Source organism: Bos javanicus, chromosome 6 (assembly GCF_032452875.1).
Source record: "Bos javanicus breed banteng chromosome 6, ARS-OSU_banteng_1.0, whole genome shotgun sequence".
Lineage (NCBI taxonomy): Eukaryota > Metazoa > Chordata > Mammalia > Artiodactyla > Bovidae > Bos > Bos javanicus.
In genome coordinates, this window is record NC_083873.1 from 30,668,624 (window position 1) to 30,688,324 (window position 19,701).

The 19,701-nt window shown below is 40.8% G+C and overlaps 1 protein-coding gene across 6 annotated transcripts in view; it reads right to left on the bottom strand.

Moving 5' to 3' along the window:
- SMARCAD1 (SWI/SNF-related, matrix-associated actin-dependent regulator of chromatin, subfamily a, containing DEAD/H box 1) overlaps positions 1–19,701 on the bottom strand; it is a 90,959-nt gene that overhangs the window by 52,345 nt on the left and 18,913 nt on the right. For 5 of the 6 annotated variants that reach the window (XM_061419645.1, XM_061419648.1, XM_061419646.1 and 2 more), the window contains one exon: positions 12,809–12,986. In XM_061419645.1, the coding sequence (XP_061275629.1) occupies positions 12,809–12,986 (178 nt within the window). Of the gene's footprint in view, positions 1–1,521; positions 2,273–12,808; positions 12,987–19,701 lie in introns of those variants that run through there. The other variant, XM_061419651.1, reaches the window with a different exon arrangement.

Here is a 19,701-nt window from a genome sequence, read left to right on the forward strand (position 1 = left end):
CATATGTTTATCTTACATAAAAGACACTGTGAGCCAAATTTCATTCATGTTTCTCCCAAACAACAGAATTCATTTTGAAATTTTGATTTTCTAACACAGTAAGCATTCTGAAGATCAGAAATCAGAAGTATAACAAATGGGTAGAAGTCACAGAGATCAGAGAAAGAAATATAGTCAAGTATATTCCTAGTGCCAGAGAATGCAGACTTCGCTATGCAGCTAATTCTGTTTTTGGACAGTTCTTTTAGACACATATCCAGGACCTGTATTTTAGTAACTTCTCTTTACTTAGTTCAGCTGCACCTGTTAGGGTACCAGTTATGACTAAGAATCTCCTGAAAACATATAAACTGGACTGTGAAGGAACAGAAGTATCCATTTTAACAAACTTCTGGGTTGACTTCTTGAATCTTGCTCTGAAAAACTGCTCTAAAGTAACAAGGTTAAATAAATCTCTTCCTTTAATGAAGACAATTACACATATCTCCCTTTCCATTACACCCAGATTTCTCATTCCTTACATATTCAACTCTAAATTTTCACCCTGACTTACTACATTCACACTTCCTAACTGGTTTCTGCCTCTGAGTTCACTGAGAAAATGAAGCTTTCACGTTGGAATCCTTTTACAATTTTCACACTGCATAACCACTTTAAATGTCCTTACTCTTCTGACCATCACACCCTTAAACTAGTGATCAGATTCATCACCATTCTGTGGGACAAACTCATGTGTCTCTTGATGTAGGAAGTTTTCAGGCTGACAGTGAATCTTATCAAGCCTTTGACTTAATGTCCAATTTATAGGAGATAGAAAAGATAGAGCAATAAATTCAAGTCAATCATGAAGAAGCAACCAGAAAAAGTCTATTTTGTCTAGAACACTCTATTTCTTCAGTAAGTTGAAGTACTTTAAAAAGAGAGGAGAGGAGTGTACTATTTTAAGATCCAAGTATAGGTAATTAAGAGTCATGACACTCAAATGTTTCTTATTTGGATTCTGGTTTGAAAAACTAGCTACAAAACACATGAAACCTAAATATAAACTGGGAATTACACGATGTAGAGAACTGATAGTAGTATTTATGTAAGTGGGATATAGAGCAAGTACTAAGGGGATGAGTGTTCGGGTATCTATTATTCATTTTAAAATACTTCAGCTAATAATAATAAACAAAATAATGCAACAGGAAAATAGTAACAATTGTTAAATGTAGGTGGCATATATATGTTCATTATCTATCATTTTCCAATACGAATAAAGCTTTAAAAATAAAAGAAAAAATCTACAAGAACAAGAATAACCACTCTGTGTTCTTTTATCTGGTCTCAGATCAAGTTATTTATTCCTTTCCCTTTACACACACACTCAGGGCTAAGGGATTCCAGGCCTAATGCCTACAGGAATTAACTGTCTACTATGTTCTCCCCTGAATCTATCTCTTTAACTGCTTGCCTCCAAGCCTATGTATTCAAGATTGCATTTTTATTTCTTCGTATCTTTTATGGTTCTCAACTTACTGTTATATATCTTCTGCTGCTGCTGCTAAGTTGCTTCAGTCGTGTCCAACTCTGTGTGACCCCATAGATGGCAGCCCACCAGGCTTCCTCTTCCCTGGGATTCTCTAGGCAAGAACACTGGAGTGGGTTGCCATTTCCTTCTCCAATGCATGAAAGTGAAAAGTCAAAGTGAAGTTACTCAGTCGTGTCCGACTCTAGCGACCCCATGGACTGCAGCCTACCAGGCTCCTCCGTCAATGGGATTTTCCAGGCAAAAGTACTGGAGTGGGGTGCCATTGCCTTCTCCGTATATATCTTCTACTGTTATATAATCTTCTGCCCCATCGCCTCAGGGTAATTGTTCTAAGGGCAATAATATCCTCTATAAAGTCAAATGTGATTTAAAACAACAACAAAACCCCCAAATCGTTCATTAGTTATCTGTCCTTCTGTGGTCTCAAACACTGTTCTTTGAAAATGCAGCCCCACCCCCAACCCTCACCCATGGGTTCTGCAGTATCATTACTTCTGATTTTTCCTTTACCTCTTCAGTTCAGTCGCTCAGTCGTGTCTGACTCTTTGTGACCCCATGAATCGCAGCATGCCAGCCCTCCCTGTCCATCACCAACTCTGGGAGTTCACTCAGACTCACGTTCATCAAGTCAGTGATGATGCCATCTGGCCATCTCATCCTGTCGTCCCCTTCTCCTCCTGCTCCCAATCCCTCCCAGCATCAGAGTCTTTTCTAATGAGTCAACTCTTCACATGAGGTGGCCAAAGTACTGGAGTTTCAGCTTCAGCATCATTCCTTCCAAAGAAATCCGAGGGTTGATCTCCTTTAGAATGGACTGGTTGGATCTCCTTGCAGTCCAAGGGACTTTCAAGAGTCTTCTCCAACACCACAGTTCAAAAGCATCAATTCTTCGGTGCTCAGCCTTCTTCACAGTCCAACTCTCACATCCATACATGACCACAGGAAAAACCATAGCTTTGACTAGACGGACCTTTGTTGGCAAAGTAATGTCTCTGCTTTTGAATATGCTATCTAGGTTGGTCATAACTTTCCTTCTAAGGAGTACGCGTCTTTTAATTTCATGGCTACAGTCACCATCTGCAGTGATGACTGCTATTTTTTGGAGCCCAAAAAAATAAAGTCTGACACTGTTTCCTCATCTATTTCCCATGAAGTGATGGGACCGGATGCCATGATCTTCGTTTTCTGAATGTTGAGCTTTCAGCCAACTTTTTCACTCTCCACTTTAACTTTCATCAAGAGGCTTTTGAGTTCCTCTTCACTTTCTGCCATAAGGGTGGTGTCACCTGTCTTTAATCTGTATAGAAGGCTTTCTTCCTTTTTTTTACCTTTTTGAACTCCAGTATTATCTAGGATTCCAAGGTGGACTCAAGAGCCTAGGAAGAAATGTCAGTAACCTCAGATATGCAGATGACACCACCCTTATGGCAGAAAGTGAAGAAGAACTAAAGAGCCTCTTGATGAAGTGAATGAGGAGAATGAGAAAGTTGGCCTAAAGCTCAACATTCAGAAAACTAAGATCATGACATCCAGTCCCATCACTTCATGGCAAATAGATGGGGAAACAGCAGAAATAGCATCTGACTTTATTTTTTCAGGCTCTAAAATCACTGCAGTTGGTGACTGCAGCCATGAAATTAAGACGCTTACTCCTTGGGGAAAAAAGTTATGACCAACCTAGACAGCATATTAAAAAGCAGAGACATCACTTTGCTAACAAAGGTGTGTCCAGTCAAAGCTATGGTTTTTCCAGTAGTCATGTACAGATGTGAGAATTGGACTATAAAGAAAGTTGAGGGCCGAAAAATAGTTTCTTTTGAACTGTGGTGTTGGAGAAGACTCTTGAAAGTCCCTTGGACTACAAGGAGATCCAACCAGTCCATCCTAAAGGAGATCAGTCCTGGGTGTTCATTGGAAGGACTAATGGTTGAAGCTGAAACTCCAACACTTTGACCACCTGATGGGAAGAGCTGACTCATTAGCAAAGACTCTGATGCTGGGAAAGATTGAGGGCATGAGAAGAAGGGGACGACAGAGGATGAGATGGTGGGATGGCACCACCGACTCAATGGACTTGGGTTTGGGTAGACTCCAGCAGTTGCTGATGGACAGGGAGGCCTGGCATGCTGCAGTTCATGGGGTCGCAAAGATCCGACTAAGCGACTGAACTGACTGATTACCTAGGATTCTACCTTCAGCTCCTTGTTATCTATTATGTTTCCTGAGATACTTCCACCAATTGTCAGAGTTTCTACTATCTCTATCAGTTCAGTTCAGTCTCTCAATTGTATCCAACTTTTTGCGACCCCAAGAACCGCAGCACACCAGGCATCCCTGTCCATCACCAACTCCCGGAGTTTACATAAACACATGTCCATTGATCGGTGATGCCATCCAGCCACCTCATGCTTTGTCTTCCCCTTCTCCTCCCACCTTAAATCTTTCCCAGCATCAGGCTCTTTTCAAATAGGTCAGCTCTTTGCATCAGGTGGCCAAAGTATTGAAGTTTCAGCTTGAACATCAGTCCTTCCAAAGAATATTTACGACTGATTTCCTTTAGGACAGACTGGTTGGATCTCCTTTAATTGCAAAAGAATCTCAAAGAGTCTTCTTCATTATCACAATTCAAAAGCATCAATTCTTTGGCACTCATCATTCTTTATACCCCAACTCTTACATCCACATATGACTCCTGGAAAAACCACAGCCTTGACTAGATGGACCTTTGTTGGCAAAGTAATGTCTGCCTTTTAGTATGCTGTCTAGGTTGGTCATAACTTTTTCCCCAAGGAGTAAGCATCTTTTAATTTCATGGCTGCAGTCACCATCTGCAGTGATTTTGGAGCCCCCCAAAATAAAGTCTGCCACTGTTTCTGCATCTATTTGCCATTAAGTGATGGGACTGGATGCCATGATCTTAGTTTTCTGAATGTTGAGCTTTAAGCCAACTTTTCCACTCTCCTCTTTCACTTTTATCAAGAGGCTCTTTAGTTTTTTGCTTTCTGCCATAAGGGTGGTGTTATCTGCATATCTGAGGTTATTGATATTTCTCCTGGCAATCTTGATTCCAGTTTGTGCTTCATCCAGCCTAGCGTTTCTCATTATGTACTCTGCATATAATTTAAATAAGCAGGGTGACAATATACAGCCTTGATGTACTCCTTTCCCAATTTGGAACCAGTCCATTGTTTCATATCCAGTTTTAACTGTTGCTTCTTGACCTGCATACAGATTTCTCAAGAGGCAGGTCAGGTGGTCTGGTATTCCCATCTCTTTCAGAATTTTCTAGTTTATTATGATTCACACAGTCAAAAGATTTGACATAGTCAATAAACCAGAAATAGATTTTTTTTGGAACTCGCTTGCATTTTCGATGATCCAGCAGATGTTGGCAATTTGACCTCTGGTTCCTCTGTATTTTCTAAAACCAGCCTGAACGTCTGGAATTTCATAGTTCATGTATTTCTGAAGCCTGGCTTGGAGAATTTTGAGCATTTCTTTACTCGCGTGTGAGATGAGTACAACTGTGTGGTAGTTTGCACATTCTTTGGCATTGCCTTTCTTTGGGATTGGAATGAAAACTGACCTTTTCCAGTCCTGTAGCAGTGAGCCACTGCTGAGTTTTCCAAATTTGCTGACATATTGAGTGCAGCACTTTCACAGCATCACCTTTTAGGATATGAAATAGCTCAACTGGAATTCCACCACCGCCACTAGCTTTGTTCATAGTGATGCTTCCTAAGGCCCACTTGACTTTACATTCCAGAACGTCTGGCTCTAGATGAGTGATCACACCATCGTCATTATCTGGGCTGTGAAGATCTTTTTTGTACATGTCTTTTGTGTATTGTTGCCACCTCTTCTTAATATCTTCTGGTTCTGTTAGGTCCATACCGTTTCTGTCCTTCATTGAGCACATCTTTGCATGAAATGTTCCCTTGGTATCTCTAATTTTCTTGAAGAGATCTCTAGTCTTTCCCATTCTATTGTTCCTATATTTCTTTGCACTGATCACCAAGGAAGCCTTTCTTATCCCTCCTTACTGTTCTCTGGAATTCTGCATTCAAATGGGTATATCTTTCCTTTCCTCTTTGTTTTTCACTTCTCTTCTTTTACAGGCCTCCTCAGACAGCCATTTTACTTTTTTGCATTTGTTTTTCTTGGGGATGGTCTTGAACCCAGTCTCCTGTACAAAGTCAGGAACCTCCGTCTGTAGTTCATCAGGCACTATGTCTATCAGATCTAGTCCCTTAAATCCCATAGGTCCACCCATGAACAGAAAATTGCATTAAAGATTTACTGAACATGGCCCCACCCATCAGAAAAAGACCCATTTTCAGGAAGCTTCCATAAGCCTCTTATCCTTCTCCAGAAGAAGGCAGACAGACTGAAAACCATAATCACAGAAAACTAACCAATCTAATCACATGGACCACAGCCTTGTCTAACTCAATGAAACCATGAGCCATACCACGCAGGGCCACCCAAGACGGACGGGTCATGGCAGAAAGTTCTGATAAAATGTGGTCCACAGGAGAAGGGAATGGCAAACCACTTCAGTATTCTTGCCTTGAGAACCCCATGAACAGTACGAAAAGGCAAAAAGATAGGACACTAAAAGATGAACTCCCCAGGTTGGTAGGTGCCCAACATGCTGCTAGATATCAGTGGAGAAATAACTCCAGAAAGAATGAAGAGACGGAGCCAAAGCAAAAAGAACACCCAGTTGTGGATGTAACTGGTGATGGAAGCAAGGTCCGATGCTGTAAAGAGCAATACTGCATAGGAACCTGGAATGTTAGCTTCATGAATCACAGCAAATTGGAAGTGGTCAAACAGGAGATGACAAAAGTGAATACTGACATTTTAGGAATCAGCGAACTAAAATGGACTGTTGGGTGAATAACTCAGATGACCATTATATCTACTACTGTGGGCAAGAATCCCTTAGAAGAAATGGAGTAGCCATCATAGTCAACGAGTCTGCAATGCAGTACTTGGATGCAATCTCAAAAACAACAGAATGATCTCTGTTCATTTCCAAGGCAAACCATTCAATATCATAGCAATCCAAGTCTGTGCCCTGACCAGTAATGGTGAAGAAGCTAAAGTTAAATGGTTCTATGAAGACCTTCGAGACCTTTTAGAACTAACACCCCAAAAACATGTCCTTTTCATTATGCAAAAGTAGGAAGTCAAGAAATATCTGGAGTAACACCAGGTAAATCTGGCCTTGGAGTACAGGATGAAGCAGGTCAAAGGCTAACAGAGTTTTGCCGAGAATGTACTAGTCATAGCAAACACCTTCTTCCAACAACACAAGAGAAGACTCTACACATGGACATCACCAGATGGTCAACACTGAAATCAGGTAGATTATACCCTTTGCAGCCAAAGATGGAGAAGTTTTATACAGTCAGCAAAAGCAAGACTGGGAGCTGACTGTGGCTCAGATCATGAATTCCTTATTGCCAAATTAGACTTAAATTGAATAAACTAGGGACAACCACTAGATCATTCAGGTATAACCTAAATCACATCTCTTATGATTATACAGTGGAAGTGAGAAATAGATTTAAGGGACTAGATAGACAGAATGACTGATGAACTATGGACGGAGGTTAGCAACACTGTACAGGAGACAGGGAGCAAGACCATACCTAAGAAATAAAATTATCTCTATCTGTGGTTCTCAAAAGGGAGGCAATTTCCCTTAGAGGACATGTGACAGTGGCTGGAGACATTTTTGATTGTCTTGCCTAGCGAGGTGCTACTGGCATTTAACTGGTAGAGGTCAGGGATTCTGTTAAACATTCTACAACATACATAGCAGCCCCTCAGAACAAAGAACTACCTGGCGCAAAGTGTCAGCAGTGTCAAGGTTAAGAAACCCTGATAATTAAAAAGGCCCATGCATTGATTGTAACTGATTGTAACTATGGAAAACAGTGTTGTGAAAAACAATAAAGATTTTTATGAGCTGACATGATTTCCAGGATATATATCATGTATGACAGAGGATGAGATGGTTGGATGGCATCACCGACTCAATGGACATGAGTTTGAGCAAGGTCCAGGAGTTGGTGGACAGAGAAGCCCGGCGTGCTGCAGTCCATGGGATCACAGTCGGACATGACTGAGAGACTGAACTGAAGTTAATAAAACAAAGAATAAATGTACACATACATCTATACATACACATTATTTATTCATAGACAGCACAAGATAGAGTGCTAACTTCTGTGTAGCAAAGAAGAAAAAAGACACATGAAAGAGAAACAAAGTATGACAAAAAACTAACTGGTTAGTTCTGAGGTGGGAGGAGGAAGAGGCTGGTAGAGAAGGGACAGGAAGTTACTACTTCTCTGTGCTTAGATGCTCAGTCATGTCCAACTCTTTGCAACCCCACGGACTGCAGCCTGCCAGGCTCCTCTGTCCATGGGATTTTCCAGGCAAGGATATTGGAGTGGGTTGCCATTTCCTACTTTAATTATTCTCTAAGCACATTCTATGTAGAGTTTTGATTTTTGGAACCATGTCAATATTTTAAATATTTGAAGGTAAAAAATTTTTTAAGAGAGACAATGGAAAAAAAACCCTAAAAGGAATACAAACAAAAATTAACATACTGAACTACACTTGAAGTGAATAACAAAGAAAATTTTCAATAAATAATCTAAGTACTGTAACCATACACCTTCACCTAAAGACAACATAAAACTTATGAACAAATCTTAAACTCTTAGTGGGCTTTACAGTCAAGCAGTATGACAACAGCAATTCTGAAACTATTATACGTATACTGGGTGACTGAACAAATTAGCAAATATAACGATACTGGTGGAAGCAGAGTTCTCACTATCAGAGAAGGAAATACAGAGGAAAGGCAAGGAAGAGTCTTACAGTATTAGGTCAGAATAAAATATATTATCACAAACTTACGATTTTAAAAGCAACAATAACAAAAACCCCACAACATTCTCTCTCATATCCTAGCCCATTCTTGCTGAAAGGGCAATGACAATCCCGTTTCACCTAACAGCAAAGAAAGAACACACTTCACTCCCAGATTGCCAAATGCCATTCCTTTAAAAAGGTGCTACTTGAAGAAATGGCAAATTCTAATTTCAGGCTTGAGAATTCAACTTAAGCCCATCAATTAGGAGAGAACAAAAGAGAACAAACAAAACTCTACGGAGAGAAGGGTAAACTCTCTTATGCATTGTTGAAAAATTGATAAACTAATCTATGGTATCAGTCAGTTTAGTTGCTCAGTCATTTCTGACTCTTTGTAACCCCATGGACTGCAGCACACCAGGCTTCCCTGTCCATCAACAACTCCTGGAGCTTACTCAAAGTGATGTTCATCAAGTCAGTGATGCCATCCAACCATCTCATCCTGTGTCATCCCTTTCTCCTCCTGCCTTCGATCTTTCCCAGCATCAAGGTCTCTTCCAATGAATCAGTTCTTCACATCAGGTGGCCTAAGTACTGGAGTTTCAGCTTCAGCATAAGTCTTTCCAATGCATATTCAGGACTCATTTCCTTTAGGATTGACTGGTTTGATCTTCTTGCAGTCCAAGGGACTCTCAAGAGTCTTCTCCAACACCCCACTTCAAAAGCATCAATTCTTGGGTGCATTAGGGGTGTAGAAATTGAAAAAATCAAAGTGTCAGTCACTCAGTCATGTTTGACTCTTTGCAACCCCATGGACAGTAGTCTGCCAGGCTCCTCTGTCCATGACAAGAATATTGGAGTGGGGTGCCATTCCCTTCTTCAGGGTATCTTCCTGACCCAGGAATCGAAACTGGGTCTCTCGCATTGCAGGCAGATTCTTTCCTGTCTGAGCCACAGGGAAGCCATGTAGAAAGTGAGAGACATCCTAAAAAACCTGGTTTATTACCTTCACAAGTAACGAAAATCATGGGAACCAAAAAAAAAGGCTGAGATAATTTCAGATTAAACCAAAGACACATGATGAACTAAACCCAATGCATGATGCTAGAGAAAATTTTATTATAGAGTACTACTCAAAATATGATTCATGGACTAACCACCTGTCCTTGAAATCAAACTGTTTGTAATCTGTCCATCAAAAGATAAGGAACTTAAATCAGAGGGAAAAACAACTACATTACTAAGCACAAAGCTTCGTTCAGCTAATTATTTTTTTTCATTACAAGACATTCTTAGTGGAGGAATGAGTACATCAATTTATATTTTAAGGGGAAACAAGTTTGATCCTTGGTCCAGGAAGATCCCATGTAATGTAGGACAGCTAAGCTCATGCACCACAACTACTGAGCCTGTGCTCTATAGCCTGTGAGCTGCAACCACTGAAGCCTGAGTACCCAGAGCCCATGTTTTGCAACAAGAGAAATCAATGCAATGGGCAGCCTGAGCACTACAACTGGAGTAGTCCCCACTCACTGTAACTAGAGAAAGTCCAGTGCAGGCATAAAAAAATAAATAAAAATACAATAATTCTATTATTATATGAAGGTGACAAGCAACGTGGAAAAATGTTAACAAAGGATGAATCTTTTTAAAAAGCTTGTGGAAACTGGTTTTTCTTGTAACTTTTCTGTAAATTTAAATTCTTTTCAAAATAAAAAGTAAAATTTGGAGTGCTAATGTATCAATTTTCCTCAGGATCTACCACATAGGATCATCACTATTTTTTATTTCAGAGTAAAATTCAAGACAAAGGCATGTTCACCTAAGCTTATGTACAAGAGGAAATTCATTTTAAGAGAAAGTCCTCATCTTAGCAGAGGACAGTCTTGATCTCTTGCATCACTTTCCTCACTTAGCCTCTCATCACACAACTTTTTGAGTTTTACCTCAATGACTGCTCCTTCTTAGAATCTTCTACCAGTTTCTTCTCATGTCGCTCCGTTCCTAAAATCAAGAGTTCCCCTGGCCTAAGTCCTTCAATCAAGGCATTGTCTGTATTCCAGCTATACTACAGTGTCTCTTAGTGATTTTATCTAATCGTGTATCTTTTAATATCAAGGGCCTGCAATGCAGGAGACCCAGGTTCCATCCCTGGGTCGGGAAGATCCCCTGGAGAAAGGAATGGTAACTCACTCTGGTATTCTTGCCTGGAGAATTTCAAGGACACAGGAGCCTGGCGGGCTATAGTTCATTGGGTTGCAAAGAGTCAGACATAACTGAGCAACTAACACTGCAGTTTTCATCCTGACAACACCTAAATATACATGTGGAACCTAGACCTTTCTCCAGAACCTAATGTTACAAATCTAAATTGCCTACCTGACACGTCCACTTAGATGTCCAAGAGTCTTCTCAAACACAGCATGTCCAAGACTTAATTGCCAATCTTTCCTTCTAACGCTGTTCTCTATCACACTCAAGAGAGTACTCCTTATCCCAGTTACTGTTAACTCCATCCTTCCAGTTGCCCAGGTCAAATTATCTTAGGGTCATCCATACTCCCTTCTCTGCCATTCCATTTGCAATCCATCAATAAAGCCTCTCTGCTCTACCTTAAGAGTATATCCAGAATCTAACTACTTCTCATTCACATCCATAGGTACGAAAATGGTCTAAGCTTCCATCCTTTTTTTTTGCCTTAGTTATTACAAAAGTATTCATGATTCTACTACCACTTCCCTATACCCTTAAAGACTTTTAAACATATTAATCAGGTCATTTTACTCCTCTACTCAGTATGCTCCTTTAGCTCCTTTTATTCTCATTCAGAATAAAAGCCAAATAGCCTATGGGCTTATTAACTAGATAAAGTCCTTTCCCTATTCTACTCCTCACCTTGTGACCTTAGGTCCTTCACTTTCTAGCATTAGCCCTAGTCAGTCAGTTTAGTTCAGTCGCTCAGTTGTGTCCAACTCTTTGCAACCCTATGGTCTGCAGCATGCCGGCCTCCCTGTCCAACACCAACTCCTGGAGTCTACTCAAACTCATGATCATTGAGTCAGTGAAGTCATCCAACCATCCCATCTTCTGTCATCCCCTTCTCCTCCCACCCTCAATCTTTCCCAGCATCAGGGTCTTTTCAAATGAGTCAGTTCTTCACATCAGGTAGCCAAAGTACTGGAGTTTCAGCTTCCACATCAGTCCTTCCAATGAACATCCAAGACTGATCTCCTTTAGGATGGACTGGTTGGATCTCCTTGCAGCCCAAGGGACTCTCAAGAGTCTTCTCCAACACCACAGTTGAGAAGCATCAATTCTTTGGCCCTCAGCTTCTTTATAGTCCAATTCTCACATCCATACATGACTACTGGAAAAACCATAGCTTTGACTAGATGGACCTTTGTTGGGGAAGCAATGTCTCTGTTTTTTAATATGCTGTCTAGGTTGGTCATAGCTTTTCTTCCAAGAAGCAAGTGTCTTTTAATTTCATGGCTGCAGTCACCATATGCAGTGATTTTGGAGCCACCCAAAATAAAGTCTGTCACTGTTGATGATGGGACCATGATGATGGGACCCACTCCTTTTCCCTAAACAGGCATAACACCACTAAAGGTCACTAAGCAGGATATTCCTAATGCCCCTCCCAGCACATTCACATCTCTGCTCAAGCAACATCTTCTTAATAAAGTCTTTTCCAACCATGTACTTTACCCTTGGCCCTTAACCCTGGCCCCAAATCCTGTATCCCCTCTCCCCCCTCCCTTTGCCCATCAGATTTATTATTTGGCATATTGCATTTTTTATGTACTTACTACATTTCTATCTATCATACAAGCTCTGTACTAGCTCACTGAATGTGTCCCCAAAATGTCCAAAAATGTCAATCGGACTCAAGAACAAATCAGGAAGTAGTTACAAATGATCAAAGGTACTTGTTAAAATAAATTCCCTATCTATGGAGAATGAAAAGATTAAATATTTACTCTAACTGAACTTTTTTTCTGAAAATCAGAACCGAGGGATTTCCTGGTGGTCCATTAGTTAGGATTCAGTGCTTTTACTGCCGTGTCCTGGGCTCAATCCCTGGTTCAGAAACTAAGAACCCGCAAGCCAACTTGTGAGGTCAAAAAAATAATAATAGAGAAAATCAGTCCAGAATCAATCAATCTCACACACATACACATAAACATGTACATACACACACACTTATGTGTTTACAGCTCTATGTTAGGAAAAAATGACCATGATGCAGTCAGGAAAAGGAAAAAAGTGGGGTGGAAATCATCAAAAATTTTCAACATAAGTTAACTTTTTCTAAAAAAAAAAAGGGGGGGGGTTTAATACATGCAAATATAATGAACCTATTAAGTTGCTTACACTATAATCACCGTGTCTTTGTTGAATTTTTTCTCTTGAACTGTACTGGAGCAATTTGGGGAAACAACATCTTCACTATCAGAAGACAAATCAATGTATTGAATCCCTCTTTGATTCTTGAAATACGATATACTTGCTTTTCTGTCATTTTCTGGAGTTTCTGGAACACTAGAATCTTCTGCAAAAGACAAAAAGCAGAAAGGCATTTTGAGCAACCTGAAAATAAGACAAATTTTGTTTGTGCAAATCTGTCTTAGCACAATCATGTGCCAAAATTCTTTAGCTTCATTCACGTTTCCATCTTAAACCAAAACTCCTCCTAATTTTTAAAGAAAAAATTAATAGTCAACCAGGGCTGGCATTAAATGATTTTCCACTTCAGAGGTTACTTACTAGCAAGACCTTAGTGGACACTGCAAAACAGCGGTTTATATATTTCAACCCTCTTATCTCTGTGTTTTTGTTTCCTAGTACTCAGTTCTTACCTAAGACAACATGGACACTAGAGCCCAAAAGACTTGAATTTCAATCCCATCTCTCAGCCAAGTTACTTAATCTAAGTCTCAGTGTCCTCTATAAAAAAGAGATGCTAATAATCACAGGGTTAATGTGCACATAAAATTTAATTTGGAAAATTGGCACACTGTCAATATCCAACATACATTAGCTCTTATGCAAATATTGGTGTTACAGGCCAAATTATGTCCCCTCCAAAATTCCTATGCTAAAGTTCCAACCTCCATGACCTCAAGATGTAACATATTTGGAGACAGGTCCTTCATAGAAGTGACCAACTTCAAATGAGTCAGTTAGGTTAGTAACCTATGAGAGAGAGGAACCAAGGATACATGTGCATGGGGGAAAGGCAGCGTGGGCACACAGGGAGGAGGCTGAAGAGAAAGGCCTTCACAAGACACCAACCCCACCGACACCTGGATCTTAGACTTCTAGCCTCTAGATATGGGAGAAAATCAGTCTGCTCTTTATGGCACTCAGTCTGCGTTATTTTGTTATGGCAGCCCTCACTAATAAAGGCTGGAGAAGGCAATGGCAACCCGCTCCAATGTTCGTGCCTGCAGAATCCCAGGGACGGGGGAGTCTGGCGGCCTGCTGAAGCGACTTAGCAGCAGCAGCAGCAGCACTAATAAAGTCAGCATCATTTGTTTATCCAAAGCAGGTGAGTAAAATATTCTATTGTGGTCTCCTCTCTCCAAGGGCTGAGGTTCAAAATTATTCTCCCTTATATACAGGAGGAGGAATTCCTGATTTAAGGAATTCATATTAAAGTGTCTTGGTTTAGTGAATACAGTTGTCCTGCAGTATCTGGGAGGTTTAGGGAGACTGGTTCCAGGACTTTACTGCCCACTCCCAAAACGGGGGAACGTTCAAGTCCCTTAAATAAAATGGTCCTGTAATTTCATATAACATATGCACACAGCTGTATTACTTTTAATACCTGATTCGTGTAAATTCTATGTAAAGAGTTGTAGATACACATGTGAAAGTTACAAAAATAGTTGCAGTGTGTATGTGGCAGATTTGTTTTGCTATTTAGAACTTCCTGGAACTCTTCTTTCTGAATATTTCCATTGTACCTGATCTGTAGATGAGAATCCATAGATATGAGGGCCAATTAGTGATACATTTTAAAAAGGAATGATCACATGAATTTTAATTCAAAAGTACCAATTTAAAAAACAATAGCTACCATTAGCCACTATTCAGTATCAATTCCAGAAGTGAAACACATTTTCAATACTTACAATAACCCCAAGGGGACATTATATCATCATTTTATAGATAAACTAGATGCAGAGGAAGCAACTTGTCCAAAGTCATACAAGGGAAAGTATCAGACTTAAAATCCAAAACCCAGAGTCTAAATCCTGGTAAGCTAAAATTCTTGACCTTCCTGCAATTAACTGTCATAAAATGATACCAATCCTATCATAAGGCTCCTGAGTCATATTTGTAAATAACATTAACCAAGGCTTACATAACCAATCTCTTAGAGGACACAAAAAACATTTTTCTTCCTGCAATGAAGTCCCAGCAACATTCAGTTCAGTTGGTCAGTCGTGTCCGACTCTTTGCGACCCCATGAATTGCAGCACACCAGGCCTCCCTGTCCATCACCAACTCCCGGAGTTCACTCAGACTTACGTCCATCAAGTCAGTGATGCCATCCAGCCATCTCATCCTCTGTCGTCCCCTTCTCCTCCTGCCCCCAACCCCTCCCAGCATCAGAGTCTTTTCCAATGAGTCAACTCTTCACATGAGGTGGCCAAAGTACTGGAGTTTCAGCTTTAGCATCATTTCTTCCAAAGAAATCCCAGGGCTGATCTCCTTCAGAATGGACTGGTTGGATCTCCCTGCAGTCCAAGGGACTCTGAAGAGTCTTCTCCAACACCACAGTTCAAAAGCATCAATTCTTCAAGGCACTCAGCTTTCTTCACAGTCCAACTCACATCTATACATGACCAGTGGAAAACCCAGAGCCTTTACTAGACGGACCTTTGTTGGCAAAGTAATGTCTCTGCTTTTCAATATGCTATCTAGGTTGATCATAACTTTTCTTCCAAGGAGTAAGGGTCTTTTAATTTCATGGCTGTAGTCACCATGTGCAGTGATTTTCGAGCCCAAAAAAATAAAGTCTGACATGGTTTCCACTGTTTCCCCATCTAGTTCCCATGAAGTGATGAGACCAGATGCCATGATCTTCGTTTTCTGAATGTTGAGCTTTAAGCCAACTTTTTCACTCTCCTCTTTCACTTTCATCAAGAGGCTTTTTAGTTCCTCTTCACTTTCGGCCATAAGGGTGGTGTCATCTGCATATCTGAGGTTATTGATATTTCTCCTGGCAATCTTGATTCCAGCTTGTGTTTCTTCCAACCCAGCGTTTCTCATGATGTACTCTGCATATAAGTTAAATAAACAGGGTGATAATATACAGCCTTGATGTACTCCTTTAATGATTTGGAACCAGTCTGTTGTTCCATGTCCAGTTCTAACTGTTGCTTCCTGACCTGCATATAGGTTTCTCAAGAGTCAGGTCAGGTGGTCTGGTATTCCCATCTCTTTCAGAATTTTCCACAGTTTAATGTGACTGTGGAGAGGTCTGACACAATGTGGTCCACTGGAAAAGGGAGTGGCAAATCACTTCAGTATTCTTGCCTTGAGAACCCCATGAACAGTATGAAAAGGCAAAATGATAGGATACTGAAAGAGGAACTCCCCAGGTCACTAGGTGCCCAATATGCTACTGGAGATCAGTGGAGAAATAACTCCAGAAAGAATGAAGGGATGGAGCCAAAGCAAAAACAATACCCAGTTGTGGATGTGACTGGTGATAGAAGCAAGGTCCAATGCTGTAAAGAGCAATGTTGCATAGGAACCTGGAATGTCAGGTCCATGAATCAAGGCAAATTGGAAGTGGTCAAACAAGAGATGGCAAGAATGATCATCAACATTCTAGGAATTAGCAAACTAAAATGGACTAGAATGGGTGTATTTAACTCAGATGACCATTATATCTACTTCCGTGGGCAGGAATCCCTCAGAAGAAATGGAGTAGCAATCATGGTTGACAAAAGAGTCCAAAATGCAGTACTTGGACGCAATCTCAAAAACGACAGAATGATCTCTGTTCGTTTCCAAAGCAAACCATTCAATATCACAGTAATCCAAGTCTATGTCCCAACCAGTAACGCTGAAAAAGCTGAAGTTGAACGGTTCTATGAAGACCTACAAGACCTTTTAATACTAACACCCCCAAAAGATGTCCTTTTCATTATAGGGGACTGGAATGCAAAAGTAGGAAGTCAAGAAACACCTGAAGTGACAGGCAAATTTGGCCTTGGAATACGGAATGAAGCAGGGCAAAGACTAATAGAGTTTTGCCAAGAAAATGCACTGGTCATAGCAAACACCCTCTTCCAACAACACAAGAGAAGACTCTACACATGGACATCACCAGATGGTCAACACCAAAATCAGACTGATTATATTCTTTGCAGCCAAAGATGGAGAAGCTCTATACAGTCAACAAAAACAAGACCAAGAGCTGACTGGCTCAGATCATGAACTCCTTATTGCCAAATTCAGACTTAAATTGAAGAAAGTAGGGAAAACCACTAGACCATTCAGGTATGACCTAAATCAAATCCCTAGCAACATTACTGAAAAGCACTGTTCAAACAGAACAATTTTATAAATGTTGAATGTATGGGGTGAAAAATCACTTTGAAAAAAAAATTTTTTTTCAGCTATGTTTACTGCCATTTGTATGAAGACACAAATTCTGATAATTATGTAAAATAATAAAATGATAGTCTAATTCTTATCAACTAAGTATTAAAGGTACTATGGACTCTGCTTTTACACAGTGGTCCTGCTATATCACAAACCACAAATAAAACTAAAAATGTAGATCTTTATTGCATCATAAATTTAACCTAAACTTAATGCTTAAAGCTCAACATTCAGAAAACTAAGATAATGGCATCCGGTCCCATCACTTCATGGCAAATAGATGGGAATCAGTAGAAAACAGTGGCTTTTATTTTTTAGGGCTCCAAAATCACAGCAGATGGTGATTGCAGCCATGAAATTAAAAGACTTACTCACTGGAAGGAAAGTTATGATCAACCTAGACAGCATATTAAGAAGCAGAGACATTACTTTGTCAACAAAGGTCCATCTAGTCAAGGCTATGGTTTTTCCAGTAGTCATGTACAGATATGAGAGTTGTACTATAAAGAAAGCTGAGGGCCGAAGAATTGATGCTTTTGAACTGTGGTGTTGGAGAAGACTCTTGAGAGTCCCTTGGGCTGCAAGGAGATCAACCAGTCCATACTAAAGGAGATCAGTCCTGAGTGTTCATTGGAAGGACTGATGTTGAAGCTGAAACTTCAGTATTTTGGCCACCTGATACGAAGAGCTGACTCATTTGAAAAGATCCTGATGCTGGGAAAGATTGACGGTGGGAGGAGAAGGGGATGAAAGAGGATTAGGTGGTTAGATGGCATCACCGACTCAATGGACATGAGTTTGAGCAAACTCTTGGTGATGGACAAGGAGGCCTGGTGTGCTGCGGCTCATGGGGTCACAAAAAGTCGGATACAATGAGCGACTGAACTGAATGCATATAATTTTAACAGTTCAACACTGTCTAGCTTTTTGAAAAGGGCTATGACAAAATGATTTGGATTGTCCTCTTTTCTTTAAAAAGCTTCCTTATTCAAAGTGAAGAACAAGCTTTTCAAACTAGTCTTACTGTTTGTTTGGGGGCAGCGGGGGTGGCAGGTGGTAAAAATTCTATTAGTGAGTAGTAGGAGCACAAGAGTTTCTTGAACTGATTATATATTCATCTTTTCTTTAATCTTCTCCTCTGATCTTCCCAATCCAGGAATCGAATCCAGGCCTCTCACACTGCAGGCAGATTCTTTCCCATCTGAGCCACCAGGGAAGCCCAAGAATACTGGAGTGGGTAGCCTATCCCTTTTCCAGGGGAACTTCCCAACCCAGAAATCAAACCAGGGCCTCCTGGATTGCATGCAGATTCTTTACCAGCTGAGCTACCAGGGAAACCCTACTTATTATATACAGATTATAATACAAAATAGATGGTGAGGACATAATTTTAAAATTCACATTCAATATGCTTCATTAATAAGGTAGGAAAAAAAGCTGGGCTTTCTTATGGGTTTCCCTTGTGGCTCAGCTGGTAAAGAATCCACCTGCGATGTGGGAGACCTGGGTTTGATACCTGGGTTGGGAAGATCCCTTGGAGAAGGCAAAGGCTACCCACTCCAGTATTCTGGCCTGGAGAATTCCATTAACTATATACTCCAGGGGTTGCAAAGAGTCAGACATGACTAAGTGACTTTCACTTTACTCTCTTATAGGTACTGAATTACTAAGAGCTTTTACTGGATATGCAACGTTCACCATCAAAAAATATACATTAGATTGGTTCAAGAGAGTAGAGTAGAATGACACATGTTCATCTCCTCCTGCAAGAGCACCAAGATTGCAACTGGTTGTTGAACAACTATTAAAAGGAGGACGCTGGAGCCCACCAAAAAAAGATACCCCAGACCAAAGACAAAGAAGCTGCAAGGAGATAGAAGGAGGGGGCGCAAGCACAATAAAATCAAATCCCATATTCACCAGGTGAGTAACCCACAATCTGGAGGACAATACCACCAAAGAAGTTCTCCCACTATTGTGAAGGTTCTGAGTCCCATGTCAGGCTTCCCAACCTGGGGATCTGGTAAAGGGACTGGGAATCCCCAGGAATTCTGACTTTGAAGGCCAGCAGGATTTGATTATAGGACTTCCACAGGACTGGGGGTAACAGACTTCGCTCTTGGAGGGCACAAACAAAATCTTGAGAGTATCAAGATTCAGGCACAAGGAGCAGTGATTCCACAGGAGACTGAACTAGACCTACCTGCTACTGTTGGAAGGTCTCCTGTGGAAGCATGGGTTGGCAACGGATGGCCGCAGGGACAAAGGCACTGGCAGTAGCAGTCCTGGAAGGTGCCCCTTAGGATAAGCCCTCTTGAAGGTTGCCATTAACCCTACCATAAAGCCCACAGACCCCAGGGCTGAGTCGTCTCAGGCTAAATAACTAACAGGGAGGAAGCACAACCCCACACATCAGCAGATAATGGGATTAAAGTTTTACTGCCCACCACAGTAAGTCCCAGTTTTTCCCATGCCCAGTCCCTCCCATCAGGAATCTTACACAAGCCTCAGCCTCATGCACCAGAAGGCAAACAGAAGCAAGAAGAACCACAATCCTGCAGCACTAGAACAAAAACCACATCATAGAAAGTTAACCAGAATGAAAAAGCAGAGGGTTATATCCCAGATGAAAGGACTAGATA